Source organism: Papilio xuthus, unplaced genomic scaffold, assembly GCF_000836235.2.
Source record: "Papilio xuthus unplaced genomic scaffold, Pxut_1.1 DF826159.1, whole genome shotgun sequence".
NCBI classification, from domain to species: Eukaryota; Metazoa; Arthropoda; class Insecta; order Lepidoptera; family Papilionidae; genus Papilio; species Papilio xuthus.
In genome coordinates this window covers 1,791,261-1,810,791 of record NW_013532490.1, presented here as the reverse complement: position 1 = coordinate 1,810,791, position 19,531 = coordinate 1,791,261, and the positions used below count along the sequence as shown (strand labels likewise).

At 35.7% G+C, this 19,531-nt stretch overlaps 1 protein-coding gene across 1 annotated transcript in view; it reads right to left on the bottom strand.

Moving 5' to 3' along the window:
- Window positions 1–19,531, bottom strand: part of LOC106123073 (uncharacterized) — a 71,479-nt gene that overhangs the window by 2,359 nt on the left and 49,589 nt on the right. Inside the window, exons 3-15 of the mRNA XM_013319208.1 lie at window positions 12,311–19,252; window positions 11,531–11,650; window positions 10,739–10,920; window positions 3,509–9,524; window positions 3,305–3,433; window positions 2,965–3,227; window positions 2,567–2,696; window positions 2,231–2,377; window positions 1,604–1,726; window positions 1,162–1,316; window positions 646–759; window positions 242–366; window positions 17–113 (exon numbers count right to left, since the gene is read on the bottom strand). Of these exons, the coding sequence (XP_013174662.1) occupies window positions 17–113; window positions 242–366; window positions 646–759; window positions 1,162–1,316; window positions 1,604–1,726; window positions 2,231–2,377; window positions 2,567–2,696; window positions 2,965–3,227; window positions 3,305–3,433; window positions 3,509–9,524; window positions 10,739–10,920; window positions 11,531–11,650; window positions 12,311–19,252 (14,543 nt within the window). The remainder of the gene's footprint in view (window positions 1–16; window positions 114–241; window positions 367–645; window positions 760–1,161; window positions 1,317–1,603; window positions 1,727–2,230; window positions 2,378–2,566; window positions 2,697–2,964; window positions 3,228–3,304; window positions 3,434–3,508; window positions 9,525–10,738; window positions 10,921–11,530; window positions 11,651–12,310; window positions 19,253–19,531) is intronic.

Sequence of the window (19,531 nt, the reverse complement as noted above, 5' to 3'; positions counted from 1 at the left end):
GGACGCTACAACTTACTTCATCATTAGTGTTGGTAGCTCCTGACTCTAAATAGCTGATGAGCTTGGCTTCACTGCTTAACTCCAAGCTCCTCTTCCTCGCGAGATTATCGCGGCTGAAAACAAATTACAAGAGTGTGTAAAAATACCTTATGTATGTTTAGTTAGTAGGGACACATTAAGTTTTAGTTGTATTTTCCATTAATTGATATAATTTATGTTATTTTTTTATAAAGTAGGTTACCTGTCAGAGTGGTGCGGGTGCAGACGCGCGCGGGGGATGACGACAGCGGGTGCGGGCGGGGGTGGGGGCGGGGCGTGCGCGGGGGGATCTGACATCGCCACGAACTTCTTGCTAGATGACGCTCGCTGTAATGTACAATGATAGACGAATCATAAAAATGAAGACAAAAGTTACAGTCACGCTTAGAATACATAGATACAATGGTAACTAAAGAAGGCCCTTTAGAGTTGATTCCGAGAATAAAAGAGGCCCTGCCATAATAAGCAATAAATGTTATGATTAGTAATAAACTGCAAAGGGCCTTTTCTATAATTAACTTCAAGCTTCTTTTTAAATGAAGTAAGTTAGCATCCGACAGTCTCTGACTTGAAGTAAAATAGTACAAAGATGAGTAAAAATTCTACCTTAGACGGCAGATATGGCAGAGACGCGTTCTGTATACTAGAGGCGTCACCCGACTCCGTCCGCTCCGGTATCAGCGCCCGCTTGTCCGCTCGCTTCTTTGATGGAACTGTACCCTGAAACATAATCCAAAATTTTAACAAACTATTTCTTTTATTACATAACTAACTGTCGCCCGGGAATCCGTCCGCGCGTGTTTAAAAAAAAAGTTTCCTAAAGTTTTCCCGGTAATTATTCGAATTTTTCTCACCTTTTAAACCTTTCCTAGACCTCCTCAAACATTTCAAGACAAGATGACACAAATACCTTTAGCCGTTCTCGAGTTTTAGCGAGACTAACGAATAGCAATTGATTTTTATTTATTACACATAACAAAGATGTTAATTTATTATATCAAAATTAATTAATTTTATCAAATTGTGCAAAAAATCTCTTTCACATGCACAAAGGACTAACAGACTAAGTAATGGAGATGTTTCAAATTCATTGCAACAAATTATAGGCTAGTTCGAAGTTACCTGATGCAAACTGGGCATGCCCTGTATGCAGGCGACAATGGAGCGCTGCGGGGCGTGTGCGGGGCGCGCGGGGGAGCGCCGGCAAGCCAGCACAGCGCACAGACCCAGCACTGCCGTCAGCAGCGCCCCACACACCACCAGGGATATCAGTACCACTGGAATATTAACACGATAGTATTAGCCAATTCTTCCAAGGACTGGTGAATCGATTGAAATCCAATGAATTTAAAGCAATAGCTTAAAAAATGCGTTGATAATTAGAAGTTAGCCAGGATTAGTTATAGTGCATCACCATATCGATGCATCAAATACCAGGGTTGAGGGTTTGAGACTTCTTCCTTCTGTCCACTCGCAATCACCAGTACCCAGCAAGGGGCTCAGAAGCCCCTTTGGAAGTAAGGGGTGACAAATATGTGAGATATTAATCTTAAAATGAGCATACCTTTAAGGTTGATCTGGCATGAGGCTCCAGCGTGCCACTGGAAGCACTCACAGAGCACGCGCTGGTCGTCACGTGAGTAGCACGCGCCGTGATAGTTGCAGCGCTCACATCCCACAGGCTCCGCTGGAAATGTACACAATACATGCAGGCAATGATACATTATATTCATAGATTCTGTATACCAATTAAACCACAATCACTGCCAATCTTTTCCATCATCGTAAAAAACTTTAAAATGTTCATACAATATTCTGTATGTAAAGACATTTGAGAAGTTTATATCAGTTTTTTTTTTTTATCAAGTGAAGTTTGATGCACTTTACTCATAAGATTAGGCCACATCTTACTAATATTATAAATGCGAATATTTGGATAGTTGGATGGATGTTCGCTGAAACTTGGCATAGATGTAGAACATAGTCTAGAAGACATAGACTATTAATTAAGATTTTTTTTTTCGTTACAGGCGGACGGTGTCGCAAGCGACAGTTAGGATAATAATAAATCAGACGAAACGTAGAGTGTACTTTAAGTCTGTCTCTGTCGTGGTATTTCATCTGTCCAACTGACCCTTCGGCAAGAGTTATTGGTTTGGATGGCAATTAACTTGTGTCCCATAGTATTTACCCGAACATATCCTGCCGGGGTATAGCGGGTTGACACTCAGATCTCCATAACCTTCTAGACAGCTGCACGTGTAGGTCCCGCGTAAGTTGAAGCAGCGCGCGTGCTCTGAACAATCATGGAACTGCGCGCTCACACACTCGTCGAAATCTAAAACATTGATTAATATTAAAAAGGATCAAAGTAATACATAATATAATGCAATCCAAACTTTATAACTCTAAAATAAATCGAAGCCAAAATTTCATACAAAATGGAATTTCTTTGACATAAACAAAGAAGGTCTTAATACACTTGAGTAGTATTTAATTGATTAGTTTCTATGCTTGTAAATCTTACCGCTAACATCCAATTTATCCATCAATTCACCAGCCGCAAACACATCTGTTCCTCCAAGACTGTAGTTGTTGTTCCTTAAGTATTTTTCAATGACTTCTTTCAATCTGCTCTCGTGGGCATTGTCTGAGAGCTAAAGTGTTAAACAAAATTATATTTACAGTAGTTGCCGCCCACAACTCCGTTCACGGAATTAAAAACAAACTTAATAAGGAGCCTACATTTAGAACATACATAGTCTGTGCCGAATTTCAGCTGGAGATACCTTCAAACATACATCCATCCATTCGTCTAAACATTCGCATTTACAATATTAGTAAAAGGTATATTTTATTCCTTAACAAGTATAATTTTGATTCAATATATCAACATAAGGCTATCAAAATTAAATTAAAAAATACCTGAACATAGAAATCATTAACAACTCCTTGATATTTATCTCCCTTAACCGGCGTAATATCAACTGGATAGAATCCGGATATGTGAACACCATGATATACATCTCTTAGGTCAGACTGCATTATCATTCTATTGATGCCTTCATGAGTTGCAATCGCCAACTTATGGTATTGTTTGCTTGAAATATCTGACAAACTCTCATGGAACACAAGACGATCATGACCTTGAGACTTCAAAGCTAGTTTCACAGAATATGTATACGTAGCTGCAAGAGAAATGTAACTACAGTAAATTAATACTTAGATTTATAGATAATAAGAAGGTATTTGTAAAATTACTTACGTTTACAAGGTCTGTCAGGGAACATTCTAGCGAAGCCAGGTCGACAGACACATTTCATCATTCCATCGATTCTTTGACATCTCTCGTTTCTAGATGCTTTACAATCTGGCTGACATTCTTTACCGAAACCTAAAATTAAAAATAGAGTTTTAATACTGATTTACTAATTTTATTTGGGTATGGTATGTTAAATTGTTATCTTACCAGCTGGATGAACATTTGATGTTTCCAGATAAGGTGTTCCAGCTAATAATATTTCACCAAAGAGAACTTGTGATACACCATTACTGTTTACTTGTTCGTTTCTCGTAATATCGTAATCGCCAGTCTCGATTTCTGTATTTATTGGAGGAGATTTACCACCATTTTGTGACTTATTCATAACAACAAAGAATGTATCACTATCATTTTCTCCGTCATGATCGATCTTTTGAATGTTTTCTGTGGTTTCTGCATCTTTTATTATGAAGTTATCACTTTCTTCAGACGACATTGATATATCGTCAAGTGCTAATTTAGTTTTTGTCACTTCCTTAACTTCTTTAACAGTAGTTGGTTGGACTTGTAAAATAGGTATGTGTTTTGTTACCGTTTCGACTATTGTTGTAGGTTGTACTTCCGTATGTATTTTAGTTACGACATCAACAATAGTGGATGTTTGTGTGTTTGTAACAACTAAAGTTTGGGTTACAGCTCCTTCTGATTGGCTTACGAGACTTGTTTTTGTATGAGTCACAGTTAAAGTGTGAGTTAAATTGACATAACCAATGCTTGAGACTGTCTTTGGCGGCTCTGATAAAGTCTTCGTCAAAGTAACGACTGTAGTTTTAAATTCAGTTTTAGTTGGAATTATGTCGTCTGATATTTTTATTTCATTGCCTCCGTGGTGAATTGGTTGACTACTTATGATATTAGTTTGGCTAGGTAAAGATGCAGTAGGCGTGTTTGTATTTTCTATTAACGAGTTTATTCCGGGTTGTAGCAATGACGGTAATTGCGTCTGTTCTAAAACTTCTGTTGGTCTTATAAAATCATCAGCAAGTGAGGACTCAGAGCTTTCCAATATTGGTGTCGCTAGAGTTACCACGGGTCTTGAAGATATTGGTCTTACGGCATTACGGTTTGGCGTCCCTCTAGGCGGATATAATATTTCAGGTCTATTCAAAATTCTGCTTGGCGTTATGTTAATTGACGGTCTAGATGGCAATTTAGTCTTGCTGGTGTTTATCTTTTTGTCGTCATTACGAACAGGGTAAGGTTTACGTGTTCTGTTTCTGTTTACTGGAGAAACAATTTTTACTTTGTCTTTAGGCTTCTTATTTATTCCGAAAGGAGATGTGTGATTTTCGTGGTTCTCAAATTCTTCGGAAGAAGCAGAAGACTCATAAGTCATATCAGTACCCGATTCTTGGGAATGTGAATGTTGGTTAGCATTGTCATTAGAATAAGAGGTATCCACATTTTCATTAGAGACTTCGCTTTCGTAGGAAACTGAATGGTCTAGGTTTTCTGACGAAATCACGTCAGGTATTTCAACAACTTTAGAAGGTTTAGTAGGACGAGGGAAATGTATTGACGTCGGAGCAAAATTGAATTTTGAAGAGAAATCTATACCGCTTGAAGTTAACCAACTTGAAGATACAGGTGTTGAGAAAACAACACTAGGATTCAAAGAAGATGCACTTACAGGCGGTGGCTGCAATTCAATTTCTGAAATCTGAACAGTCTTGGATGGTAAATCTATTGGAGGAGGTAATAATTGTGATGATGGTTGATCGCGATTAATATTTGGACGAATAAGCTTATTAACAATATCATATGTCGGCCTGTAAGTAGATATTTCATCCTTATTTATAGGTCTCTTATTAGGCTGTGATGTTCTTGGTGGTAATGTCCTGGGTGGTAAAGTTCTATAAGGAGGAGGTGTTCTTGATGGCAAAATTGGCCGAGAAGTAAGAGGTGGCCGCAGTGTAGGTCGTGCCAGAGATGGCGTTCTTGGTGGCGGTGGACTCATACCCATAATAACCTCATCCTTTGTTGACAGTTTGAAATTAAAATCAAAAGCGGGAGGGGGAGGTGACAAATTAATAATATCATCTGTCTGAGATTTGTTATATTCACTTTTAATTGTAAAGGTAGGCAAGCTTGATTTTTCTGTTACAGCTACAATTAAAGGTTTTTTATCTTTGATATGTACTGTCGACGTTATGATATTCGGGGTCTCGTTAACAAACTTTGTTCTATTTAACTCTGTTGTTATTCTTGAGTCTTTTACTGTCTCATGGTTCTTATTAGAATTATTAATATCTGTTTCCAATGTCGGCTTTTGTGATGTACCAATTTGTTCTCCTATATTCAAATCTAGGTTTTCTTCATTTGATGCGTTTGAGGAATTTTCTATTAATTGATTTATTTGCCAGTGTGGCTGCTGTAGTTGATGGTCTAGTGGTATAACAGTATTCATTGTAAATGGTCTTGGTTTCATAGACAGTTTTTTGTCATAATCAATCTGTTTTATTTCATTAGATTTAAATCCTTGGCTGTTATTAAAGGAACCAAACGGCTTCTCTGTTTGGGTGCCTGAATTAAAGTCTTCTTTTGTATTTGTGTCTACACTTTTTTGTGGTACGAAACCATGACCTTTATGGTGTAAGGGTCCAAAGTTGTGAGAAATATTATCTGCTTCGCTAGAAGATGTTATGACGGGCACTTTCATAGATTCTAAACTAACTTCTCCGTCTGCTTCACTTTCATTGCTTTCAAATTCATCTTCTCCGTCATATATTTCCTCAGAATTTTCATAAACTGGCTTAATTTTATTTGTTTTAATGGTTGTAGTTTCGTGACTATTATCCCTTATTGGTATATCGTATGCTGGTTGATGTGGTCCAATATTTGAAGGCAAATTAGGTCTGTGAGTCGGTGGTACTTTAGTGGTTGGGGTACTTGTAGTTGAATTTATGTATTCTGGCGATTTCGAAAATGGTTTACCTATACTTAAGTAACTTGTAAAATCTTGACTATCCTGCCACACTGGTGGTTTTCCTATGCTAGCAATCTTATGTCCAAATTCTGGTATGTTCTCTCTATTATAATCGTTTGAAATTGGTATCACTTTCCTGGTAGTTACCTCAATGTGTATATTATTTATATTCTTCAAATTGTTCTCATTGAAATACGAGCCGGAGTACCAACCGTGAGAATTTGTTGGAGTATTTGGCTTTGAGATTACTGGTCTCTGATTATTATCAAACACCTTTACATTATCCACGTTGTTCTTATTTTTCGAACTGAAGTCTTGTTTGGTAATTACATGATCATTAATCATAGGGAAATTCGCGTGACTGTTCAAAGATGGTGGTATAGATGGGAAGACATCTTTCTTAAAATGTCCTTCAATTATGTCATCATTGTTAATTGGGCGACCATATATCAATTCCTTATTGACTTGTGATTTATTCCATTGGTTATTCTGTAACAAAACTTCTGAGGGTACACGACCGTGGTTATTATAATTTATTTTCTGTTGTTTATTACTATGTATAGGCAAACCTTCAAATCTCGATGGATCATCTTCAACTCTTATAACTATATTGCTGCCGATTGGTATATCGGTATTTAATTGAGGTAATGAAGTAGGGGTAGTTATTGGAGCAGATGTGGTGAAGCTTAAGCTTTGTATCGTTTTATCTCTTACATTAGGAACTGCGTTAAATTTAACTATGTCTTTTCTATCGTCATGCAATTGTGATTTATTATCCAAATTTGGTGAAGATACTGTACCCAGAGGTAAACCTGACATTTGCGTGATGAAGGTATGGTTATTTATACTTGGTTGCGCATAATTGTTTGGCAATTTTCCTTGAGGTCTTCCATAGGTAGGTTGATTGGTCGGTGGCAACTGAATAGTATATGAAGAGGTCGGCTTAGTATTTGAAGCTTGAGCTGCAAAATAAACTTCCGAAGTTACTTTAGGAGGCATGCGATCATTATTTGTTATTTTCGGTACTGGATGTTGAACATTTAGAAATACTTTCATATCTTGAATAGGTTGCGTATGAATCATGGGTCGTTGATTGTATGGCTTGTTATTTTCAAAACGATTATCATGGTTAGCATGCATTTTAGGTGGCGGCGGCGGTGGAACAGCCAAATAGTTTTCGTACTCTTTGTCAATTATTTCTTTTCCACTTTTAGATTTGTCATTTTCCCTATTCAGGTTTACTTTTTGATTATTTCCCTTATACGCATCAGGATTATAAACAACCTGAGGACCTACATGAAGATGTGTTTCTTGATTGCTAACGGGAGGCGGTAAGTTATTTAAACCCATAGGTCGCTTATTGTCTTTCCATTTAACTTTTCCATCGTTTCTGTACTGATGGTCTTGTTGCGCAGACGGATATTGCTTCAAAGATACTGAAGATGGATTGCCAGGTTTTATCAAAAACTGGTTATTATTTGGAACAACGTTATGAACATTAGTCATTTGAGGTGCATCTATACTAAAACTACCAAAATACCCTGGTTCCGGATACGGCAAAGGATCGTCGATATATTCACCAGTTTTATGAGGTTCTGATGAACCAGCAAAAACCAGAGCGGTTGAACTCCCGTGGGGAATAATAACATTTGCTACTCTTGAAGGCTGAATATCTACCAAAAATGGTTTATTTACTGAATCTGGACTTATAGAAACAGCGTATTTTCCATCGGTTGTAACACTTGTACTTATTATTTCTGAGGAGCTGGGATTGTTATCAAGCATTTCTTTTTTATTATCATTATTAAAAGGTCTAAAATCAACATGATGCTCAAGAGGCGATTTACTTGTAGGTTTTGAATAAGACGGAATGTAGTCCAAAAATGCGGACACACCATGACTTCCAATTGCTGAATCTTTCTTTTGATCTGATATCTTTTGTTGATTGAATAAAGATGACTGAGTATTTTTATTATTTGAATACATATTTTTAATATTTGAGTTAGGTACCCTATTTTGTTCTCTGTTCGGCTTAGGTTTTACTTTAGGTAGTTCAGGAGGTCTCAAATCGAATGAATCATCAGCCTTCGATGGCATCAATGAACCTTCGCCTAAAGGTAATTTTGCTGCAACCAAATAAGGTTCATTGTTTGACATATAATTATCGATAGGTGGAGGGTTCACTGGGTTCTGTAATTTCATTCCGCTTGATCCTAAAGTAAATGGTCCACCAACAGCCGGTTTCCCGACAATGACATCAGAATTTGCAGTAATTATTTCTCCGGGACTAATTGGTATGCCTCCATTTACTAAAGGACTTTCGTGTATTATTTTTGGTGGCGCTTTATTAGCTTTTGGTTGCTTAAATTCTGCTGCCCAAGCAAAGTTTTGATGCAATGTTGCATTAGTAAATGCGATTTGTGATTCCGAGGTTTCCATTTCATCAACAGGTATATAAATTGGAAAGTTACTATGTTTAAATTCCATGTCATTGTCGACTCTTTTGTTAGCTATATAAGGTGTTATTTTCTTTGCTGGCTTAATGGTTGTTGTAGTTGTCGTCGTTGTTGCAGTTTTATTAACATCCTGTCTCTTCATAAATGTATCTGTCATCTTTTCTATAACAGGTGCTAATTGTGATAATCCTTTTATACTTAATGAGCCTAATTTTAAAAGATCAGCTACAATAAAATTGTTTTTATTAGGTTTTGGAGATTTATCTGGTTTGTTCTTTTCTGGCTCTTTGTTGGTTATTTTATCTGTTTTAGATGGTGTTGGAGCTTGTTCGTTAGTAAGTAAATCACTTTCTTTAATAGAATTAGAATCTTTTTCATCAGAGTAATCATTGATAACTTCTGTATACTTTTCTACTATTTTATCTGTCGGTGCTGAATGAACATTATGTTCAGAGCCATAAATATTATACTGACTATTTTTGTCTGATTCCTTTTGTGTTGGTAGTACTTCTGCTTTAACAAAGTCATGATTACTTGGTTTTGTATTGTATGTCTCTGGAGTTGAACTTGTGTACTTTGTTTTTAAGCTTTCTGTTTTTGTATCACTACAAGAGCATGATGTAGAACAAGGTGGTTGACCAACTTCAGAAGGTTGTATTAAATCAAAATTATGAATATTGCCTTGTTGATTGTCAAATCTTTTATCAATTTTAGTGTAGGCACTAACGTACATAGTATTTGGTGCTGATGGCTGTATAGTTTTTATCTCCATGAATTTAAGCTGAAAAATATATAATATATTATTACAAAGTAATAACTAGAAATAGGAATTTGGCTATTCTGTCACACAAATAACAATTTGAAAATGGTCTATGCAAATAATAGACAAAATATTGCCGTTGTTGTAAAAACGAAAATTAAGGATCTTTGGGCTCATTATTTTACTGAAAGATATTTTTAAACCTATGTGAGTACTATAGCTTAAATAATAAGTTATATAAATGGGGTTCTAAAACATGCGTTAAATTAAATTACTATGTTATGATGTTCCTACAAAATGTAAAATTGTCTAAACCAGGACAATTAGTTAAAATGTGTATGTATTAGTAGAGATATTAAGTAATATTACAAAGGTAAGAATATTAATTTAGTGTACGGATATTTCAAATGGTTTTACATTTGACGTAATCACACCAGGGTATTCAATTGGGGTTCAGCATTCTGGGGTACCTTTACTAGGGTTTCCCAAACTGTATAATTTCTTACTTTTGTCGGTTTCAACTCTCCTAATAAGTCTGAAGCGTACATATTTGTCAATGATTCTGTGGTGATAACTGATACTATGGTTTCAAATGTTGATATAGCACTTCTTTTATTTTGTACTACCGTTGTTAAATATGTGTAAGTTGTCATACACGTCTTGATAATGTAATTGTGCTGCATTAGTTGTTGTATTGGATACATAGATGGCGTTTGAAGATTCGTTACAGTAGACACAGCTGATGTTAACAATGATTTGTTTGGTGATAATGATGTGATCGTATGAAATTTCGGTGGTTTCATAGATGTTATATGAATAAACTTAAATTTTCTCTGAGAATAAAGAATTGATGAATTTTATATTAATAATGAGTTAGCACAAAATAAACAACACACAGAGACCTTTACTAGTCATAAAGAAGTATTTTAATGTACAGTCGGAGAAACTGGCAGTGTTCTACTTTAAACCGATTTTTATCAATGGGACGTGACTTTTTTTAAGTACTGCACACACTAATTGTAATTAACTAAGCACGCAATACACTGCTACTTAATTGGTTATAAATAAAAAGAGACAGACTTTGCCTCCTCGTAAGAAACAATGCAATTTTTCTGTAAGTGGTACACAGCTGATTTCCGAGACTGTACAATAAATAGTAGTCTGCATTAAGCCATTGCTAAAGTAACCATCAAGTGAATCTGTTTGTGGCTGAAATAAATATGAATTATAATTACCGAATCTTGTTTATTATCTGTACTTTTGTCTTTGACTAACACTTCAACTCCATTCGACATTATTCTTGTTGCTACATTCTTTATTTTCCTTTCGTCTTCTACAATTTCCCGATGTTCCATCGGCATCTCACGTCCTGGTCTCCATGGTGAATTATCAAATACAATACCGTTGGTATCAAATGCTGAAATTTATATCGAAAAAATTATTTTAATATAAATCTAAAAAAATGTTACAAAAGTTAAAAATTATTTATTAAGTGGTTCTTGATTATAATGGCATTTATTTTAAATATACTTAAAAAGGCATAATTTCATGTTATGTACAGCAGAAACTACTTATATACACTACAAATACATGCATATGATTAAAAATTTGTGCTCTGAAAAAAAAATACTTGGCTATGTACAATTATAATCATTATTTACTAAAGGTTTTTGTGACTGTAAAACTATATACTAACGTGAAGTTATTTTTTTACTCTAAATATAATACAAAACATGCATGTGAAATTTTCAAGCCCTTTGGTTTTTACTAATCAGTAGCAATTTCAAACTACTTGGATGCTATTAAAAATATTTAAAACAAAAAGAATTAAGACATTTAATAAAGTAAAAGAAAGATTACCCCAACAGTTTAATTGCATAATATTCTTTAAAAAAAAACCGAACATAAAAATGATATAGTCTATGCTTTATTCGGCAGTTGTAGAGTTAAATAGTAACAAACATCTATACATCCAAACTTTTCAATAACATCCATTGAACTAAATTAAACATACAAATAAAACTCACCTTTGGACTTGGATGATCTCAGGATGTGGATTTTGGAGTCCTCCGGTAAGAGGTCGTCGGGAATCTTGAGATGTCTAGTCCTTTGTGACGTCATCATGTTCAATACGTCATCAGTCAACAGTTACGTCATGTCAGATCATGTCTTTGGTTATAGTCTTGTATATTTCAACAGAGGTGTGTTTTTATTATATTTATAAAAGGTCTAGGATTGTTAAAAGCTGTATGAGAATTGTAAATTAGATGATTTGCTATATTGATAATTTAAGGGCAGTTTATAATATGCCTTCGTTTGATTACAGTTTTAAAATCCACGTAACACAGAATGTAGTTCATAGGTATATACAATAAGTGTATATTGAGGTTATAAAAAAAATAAAACAAACCATAAAAATCTTATTTTAAATTTTATTATTCAATACTTTAAGTCGTAATTTGCAATTTACAATTGAAAGCAAGATAAGTACGAGTATTATAAGAATTACATATAAAGTAATAATCTAAGTTTAATCATTCTTAGGCAGTGCTAAAACAGTACTGTCACCTACAAAACTGTTATATTAGTCAAAACCTGGTAACGATATAAGAAAACCTTTTTGGTGAGTAAAATGACAAATTTATATATTAAAGTATATGTACATACCGTACCTAATTATAAGAGTATTCTTTAAATTGTACAAAGAACTAAAACTATAAGGCACTATTCATAGCTAACTATGATACATTAAAAATAAATAACTAATCTTTTATGATACACACCTAACCAGTTGTTCGGAGTTCAAGAGACATCGTCAACTAATGTTTGTTCTCTACCTCTAATGGAAGATGGGTTTCCCAATTTCACAATATAAGTTGGTGACGCGTCATATTTTATATGGTCGTGGATCTTTCCGACTATACTTTCAAGGCTTTGAGTTTCACCTTTACTTTCTGCTGACGAATTATTTTCATCATAAGCGATTCCGTTATCCAATATATCAGATTGTGAGCCTAAGAGTTGATCAATAGATGGTAAAAGAGTAGACGTTATTTGAACATCATCGTAATAAATAGCTTCACGTTTTCTTACTGTTTGTGTATCATCTGATACAATAGTAGAAAGTACGGTACTGAATTCTCCAGGGAATTTACCAGAAACGTATAAAGTTACAACACTAGTCATTTTCGGTGGACTGGGTTTTGGCGTCCTTACTCTATGACGTACGTGAGAAGATGAGGAAGGCGGTGGTGGGGGAGGAAGAGTATCTTCACCGCTTTCCTCAATGTCTTCAGAAAAGTCTTCGTTACTGTTCAGATCAGAGAGAATATTGGGTTTAGGACTGTTACTATAAATATCGTTATTTAAATTCAAATTGTTATTAGGCAACAGATTAAGGTCTTGTTGTGCTAAACCTAATAAAGGATTAGCTGTGGGTAAGGATAAAAGTTGTTGTTGTTGTTGTTGTTGCTGCTGTTGTTGCTGTTGTAATAACAAAGGTAATAACAAAGAATTTAATTGAGGAGGAGGTGCAAGTACAGTAGGCGTAGTTACAACAGTGTCGGTGACAAATTCTGTTGCTGTAATCACATTAGTTGTTGGATCAACAATCGTTGTGAGAATAGCTTTACCTTTAAATGTAATAGGTAAAACGGTTTCCCTAGCATCTGTTACAGTTGTAACGAAAGTAGTTGTTCTAGTTTTGTACTCAGTGACAGGTGTTTGTACAACTTGTTGTTGAGGTAAGAAAGCTTGACCTTGTAATGCCAAAAGTGGATTTATAGCAGGTTGTTGATTACCCAATAAAAGTTGTGATAGTAATAAATTGGCTAAAGGTACATTTGCGTTGATTTCAGGACTTATTGTTTGAACGACAGGCTCTACATTATATACAGTACTGGGTAAAATATGTGAGTAGGAAGTTTTCCGGCCTCTTATGGTGGTGGGGGTAAAAATAACTGTAGTTGTTGGCGTCTCGTGTAAAACGTATTTTGTTACTTTAGTAGCGCCATTGTCGGCTAATTCAGTGGATTCAATTGCAAGGACTAGCTGTTGATTACCAAGCGGACCAATAGATGTAGAAATTTGGTTCAACAACAAAGTTTCGACACTGGGCTTAGCCGATAAAAGGTTTTTGTATTCGGTTATTTTTCCATTAACGACCGGTACTGTGACTTCAACAGGAATTTGATGAGTTATGGTAATTTTTCCATCATTTAACAGATTATTGTAAGAGTCCTGTCTATGTCTCTCCGCGCTTAGATTTTCAAATGAACTGCGCTGTCTACTTGATGCTCTGTTTGTAGTAGTACGAGTACGAGATCTACTAGTAGAACTGCGCGATGAACCTGGCCTGGATCTATCAGAACTCTTACTAGACAATCTTGGTGCCTTTGGTCTAGAGGAATGGGTGGTGGTTCTTGATGATGGTCTAGCTTTACCTCTTCTATACGCCGGGGCAGACGTTGTACTTGAAGTTCGACTTTCACCACGAACTATAAAAGATTGTCTAGGTGATGACTTGGGTGCAGCGGCTGTAGTAGTTTTGGATGTTCGTCCATTGTAACGACTTGTTTTTTGTTTTGGAGTAGCGGGCGCAGGAGCTTCTGTTTCGGGTTCCGGTTCCGGTTTACGCGTTGAAGCAGATTTAAGCCCTGGTCTTCTAAAATTATTATACTTTCTATTTCCATAATCAACTTGACGCTTTGTTCGCCTTCTGATGGCAAAAGGTCTAATTTGTACTATATTATTTTGTTTGGCAGCCAATGTAGGTGGGGTGGCAACTTGTTGTTCTTTCCTATCAGACGATTCATAATCATTGTCTTCTTCAAATTCTTCCTCCTCTAATAATTCTTCTTCCTCTTCTACTTTCTGTTCATTTTCTTTGATCTCTTCTTCAGGCTCTGGTTCTGGTTGCCTGAATAGATTTCTTCTCGGGAAAAGAGAGTTTGGTCGTTGTCTACGTAAAGATAATAACGGATTCGCCGTTGAACGTCTCGTGGTGCGCTTTGTTGTTGTAGTTGTTGTTCTACCGCGTAGATTTCCACTCCTTTTTACCGTCGGTGTAGTTGATCGGGGCAATATTGCTGTACCTGGTTGTCTAGCAATAGGTGGTCTTCTAAATTTCAGTAATGGGTTACTTGTTGTTCTTAGTAATGTTTCTGTTACTTCATCTAAGGATTCCGTAACATTTTCTTCAATTTGGGTGGTTTCAGATTCATTTTGTTCATTAGTGGCGAGGAATAAGGTTGAGGATTGTCTACTATTTCTTAGTCTAGAAGAAGCAGTTGGCCTTATTCGCGGTACTGCGGATCTACTGGCAAAGTCTAAACTGTTACTTCTTAATGAGCTAGATCTAAATCCTGTTCTTCTTGAAGAAGGTTGAATACTTGCTCTTCCAAAACCTCCAGCTCTGGATGCAGATGGAATATTGACAGATAAGCTTACACCGCTACTACGACCAGAAAATCTTCGCCCAGGAGATACAGGTGATGCAGATTGTTTTCTATTAATACCACCAAATCCTGATGGTCGAACTGATTTCAATGTCGGAGTTGCTGTTATAGTTGGTGTAGAATCAGCACGGGTAATAGTGGTAGCACTACTTAATAAAGGTACACGTTTGGGGCTAAACGTTGGTCTATTTCTTGATGCAAATGGTATAATTACTGGGGTAAATGATGGTTTCTTAGTTGTAAATGTAAGACGACCCTTCTTTTTCGAACTGGAATCATTTTCTTCCTCTTGTTCTGGCTTAGATTCAGTAGTAGTCTCTTCCACTGAACCTTCAATAACATCAGGGGAAGGACTAGTTATTGATTCCTCTGTAGTGGTAGTAGTCGTTGATGTTGTAGTTGTTGTGGTTGTAGATGTATTTGGAATATCTTGTAGAGTTTTGTTGTCACTTGTCACAATAGTTGAATCACCGGATATAACTGCAACTTGCGAGAACAATATTTTCTTTTCTTCAGGAACTTTACTATTTTCTGGAGGTTTAACTTCAGCATATAAATTATCAATGTAAGTACCCAAAAGTACTGTAGACGAAACTGATGAAATATCTGGTATTTTAGTTGGTTTAATTTCTTCTTTAAGTAATGAATTTCCGGTTTGAGGTTTATCACCACTGTCTTGAATGAGATTTTTATCTACTGGCACACTACCTACTTTGCGTCCTAATTGATTATCTTCAACTGCCTGGGAATTTTCCACGATGTTTGTTACAGTTTTCAAACTGCTTCTGATTTGTGATATATTTCCAGCGTAGAAGGTCGTAAAATATGTATACGTAGTGTAAAATGTAGCTTTACCGTCATCTGCTTCTAAATTTTCGTCTAATGCTGATGGTTTCAATCCTATTTCTAATTCTTTTGGCGGTAAAACACTATCAACATCTATTGGTGTTGTGTCTATCGGACTAATTGTGGAAGTCGCCTGTGGTGTCGGTGTTACCACATTCGAAACTATTTCCTCTCGACTAGTGATTGTTGTGGATTTGTCTTTGGATAATGTCGTCCAATAAGTAAATGTCGTATAATACGTAATCGGTAAATTGCTATCTTCTTCTGGTTCCAGGTTGGGGGTGATTGTTTCTGTTACTACATCAGTTATAGTTTCTAAACGACTTTTCACTCTACTTGAATCCTTTCCTATATACATAGTTGTGAAATATGTAAATGTCGTATAACTTGTTTGTAACAATAGAGTAGGTGAAGGAAGAATTTCTTCAATGTTACTTTCTGAGCTTATTTGGTCGTCTAAGATAATGTTGTTATTGTCTATTATCTTTCTCTCACCCTTGGATGAGGATGACTTAAAGTCGGTAACATAAGAGTTTTCAGATTCCAATGGATTTGACTCAATACTCAGCAACATGTCAACTTCGATAGGTGTTGGTTGTATTCCTTTTTTGGAATCTTCTAAACTTTGAGAGTTATTTTCATCAAGATTTGTGCTATCTGATGGTTCTTGAGAAATTTGGTCAGATTTAATTTGTTTACAATTTCTGAAATCAAATTGAGCTCTCGTATTTTCAATTACTAAAGGACTACTTTTGGTTGGTATCAAGTCATCTGGACCAGCATAATTAGTATGTATTTCACTTCTACTACAAACATTTGCATCAGAACCTACGTAAATCGTTGTGAAAAATGTGTAAGTTGTAAAATAAGTTTTTACAGCATCTGGCTTAATACTAGCAATAATATCATCACCTAAGGATGGTGTCGGTGTTTGAGAACTGTATGTACCATCATTTTCTACTGATTCAATCACGTCTTTATTTTTAACTAAATCAATAATGCTATTGATGGCAAAAGATTGTGTTGGCTGTCCAACTGCAACGTTTGTAGGTGTAATATCATCCTCGCCGAAAGCACCAAGTAGAGAGGGGTCTAAATTAGAAAGGTCAACCGTAGATGTAATAATATTTGTAACCACAGATTTATGGCTTGCTACACTTGTTGTTTGATCACCAAAGAAAGTTGTTAAATATGTATATGTCGTATACAACGTCTTATAAATAAGATCAATTTCATTTTCAGATATTTTTGCATCGTCATATTCCTCTACAGCAGGTTTCTCGGTAGGAGTATTTTCAGTACTAACTGAAACCTCAATATGACTAGTGGAAACTTTTTCCGTTGTAGTTGTGTATGACTGATCATTGGCTACACTGTCGGTTAAATCATCTTTTTCTTCGTCAACATCGGTTTCAGATTCTTCTTCTTGTACGGTAGTTAAAGTCTCCTTTTCCATAGGCGTTGTTTTTGGACTTTCAGTAACTGTATCTTCTTGTTTCGAAGACACTGTATTCGATTTAGAAACTACTTCGGGTGCTTCTAAATTAGTTTGTTCAGTATTTTTCACTTCCACGGATACAACAGACGTTGGTTCAATGTTAGAATTTGTTTTACATACAAGATTCGTGAGATAGCCAATATCACTCGTAACTACAATATTTGATTCTACAGAAGTTGTGGTTTCCGTGTTTTCTAATGGTATGAAATAAGTGGTTAAATAAGTTAAGGTTTTATATGCTGTTGTCATTGTTGATTGCTCTTCAAATCCGTCAGTACAATAAACATCTTCATGGCTATCATGTTTAGTTTCTGTTGTAGTTTCAATATCTTCAAATGACTCATCGCTGTGCCCACTTTCCGTTGTAGTATACATTTCTGGAACTTCAGTAGTATTGTCTTCTTCATCTTCTTCCTCTACTTCTTCTGCTTCATCCATTTTCTCAGTAACTTCAGCTGCAGTATTTTCTGTTTCTTCTTCAGAATTAGTAAATGCTTCTTTTATATCACTTTCAGTTACAACAGATTCTTTAGATTCTTCTGTTATTGTAGTAGACGGTTGGATTGTACTAAGTGGCTCGGTAGCTTTTGTATCATATTCTTGCATAGGTACATTTTCCAAATCATCCATAGGTCTTGTGCTTTCAGTTGTAGTATAAGAAGTTTCAGAAGGTTGAATGACGTCCATATTAAAATCAAACCCATTGTTGTACTGGACACTCACGGTAGGTGACGTTTTATCGTCCACCTCATATAAAACTTTTTTCAAACTTTCTTCGTCATTGTAAACTGGTTGCTCCGTTATGTTTTCTTCACTACTTGATTGAGTGGTTGTCATTGTTGTAGCATCGATCATCTCATGTGCTTTATACGTAGCTGTGGCCACAGGTATGTCAGCAGAAAGAAATGTTATTTTAGTTGCTAGCTTATCTACCGGTTTTGCGGAGGGAAAAACGTTAACTTCATCGGGATTAGGGGGCCTACTAGTTTCAGTATTAGGTGTAAATATTATAACAGTATCACCGACTACAGTTGTAAAATCAGCGAAACCTTCATAAGTAAATGTAGTTTTAGGTCTAGGTTCACTCTTTTGTCCGAACAACTTTTTAGGTGTTTTCGTTTGTAAAGTTGGTTGTTGTGAAGGATTACGAGATTCGACATTATCAATATAATAAAATATTGGTGAAAACTCGTTTTTAATTGTAAATGTTGGTAAATCGTAATCTGGCTTAACTTTGACAACATTAGATTCAGTTATAGTTTCATCCGGTTGCTTAGGACTAACGTTTTCTGAGTCAGCAACTGGTTCATAAGCTTTACTTTGACGGTGGAAACTATTCACACTGTCAGGTACGGACGGTTCTACAATAAATTCAAACTTTTTCTCGCTTTCGATGGCTGGTCCGTCAAGATAATTATACACTTCATATCTAGGAATTTCATTATAAGCTTGAACTCTACGTCCCGTTGGTTCCTCTAATATTTGATTATCTAATTGAGGTTCAGGAGCACTTGGTGAATTCCAAAATACAGAAGGTTCTTTGGCAAGTTTACTAGCATAGATAATGTCCATTTTACTATTGGGGGCTAAATAATCAGTATTCTTTAAGATAAACTTATCAGGATCTATAATACCTAAGTCTTGTTTAACGTTCCATTGGCCATCGAAAGCGGAGTGCACACGTGTTGGTTGCACAATAAAGGGATCGTCAACATTTGATGGCTTATTATATAAAACGAGTGATGATTTAGTTAAAAGTTGTGCGTATATCCGACCGTTATCTAATGTTGTTCCTAAGATTTGCGTTGCAAACTCAGTTGTAACACCGTCTTGGATGAAAGTTCTGGCGGTAGATGTCAATAAACCAATGAGAGGTTTGACGCTATGGTATCTGCCAATCTTCGTGTTGTAGTCTCGCTTCTGGTCATTCACGAGCAGAACTGTCAGGTCTTTGTCGTCAATTGTCAACGTAAAGTCGAGTCGTGGAAGGGTTTAGGGTGCGATTTATTTTACAAGGTCCATTTGAGTTCATACGTTGACCACGACCGGGGATTAGATTTGAAAGAGAAAGAAAAAACATATAATTAATAATGCTATAAAATAGAATATAGTATTTAGAGACTAATAGAATATATAATGCAATTTAAACACTGTTAGCACTAATTTACAAAATATTTAGAAATGTACGTTTGTGCTGATGATTAGTATTATAATACTTTAAAAGTATA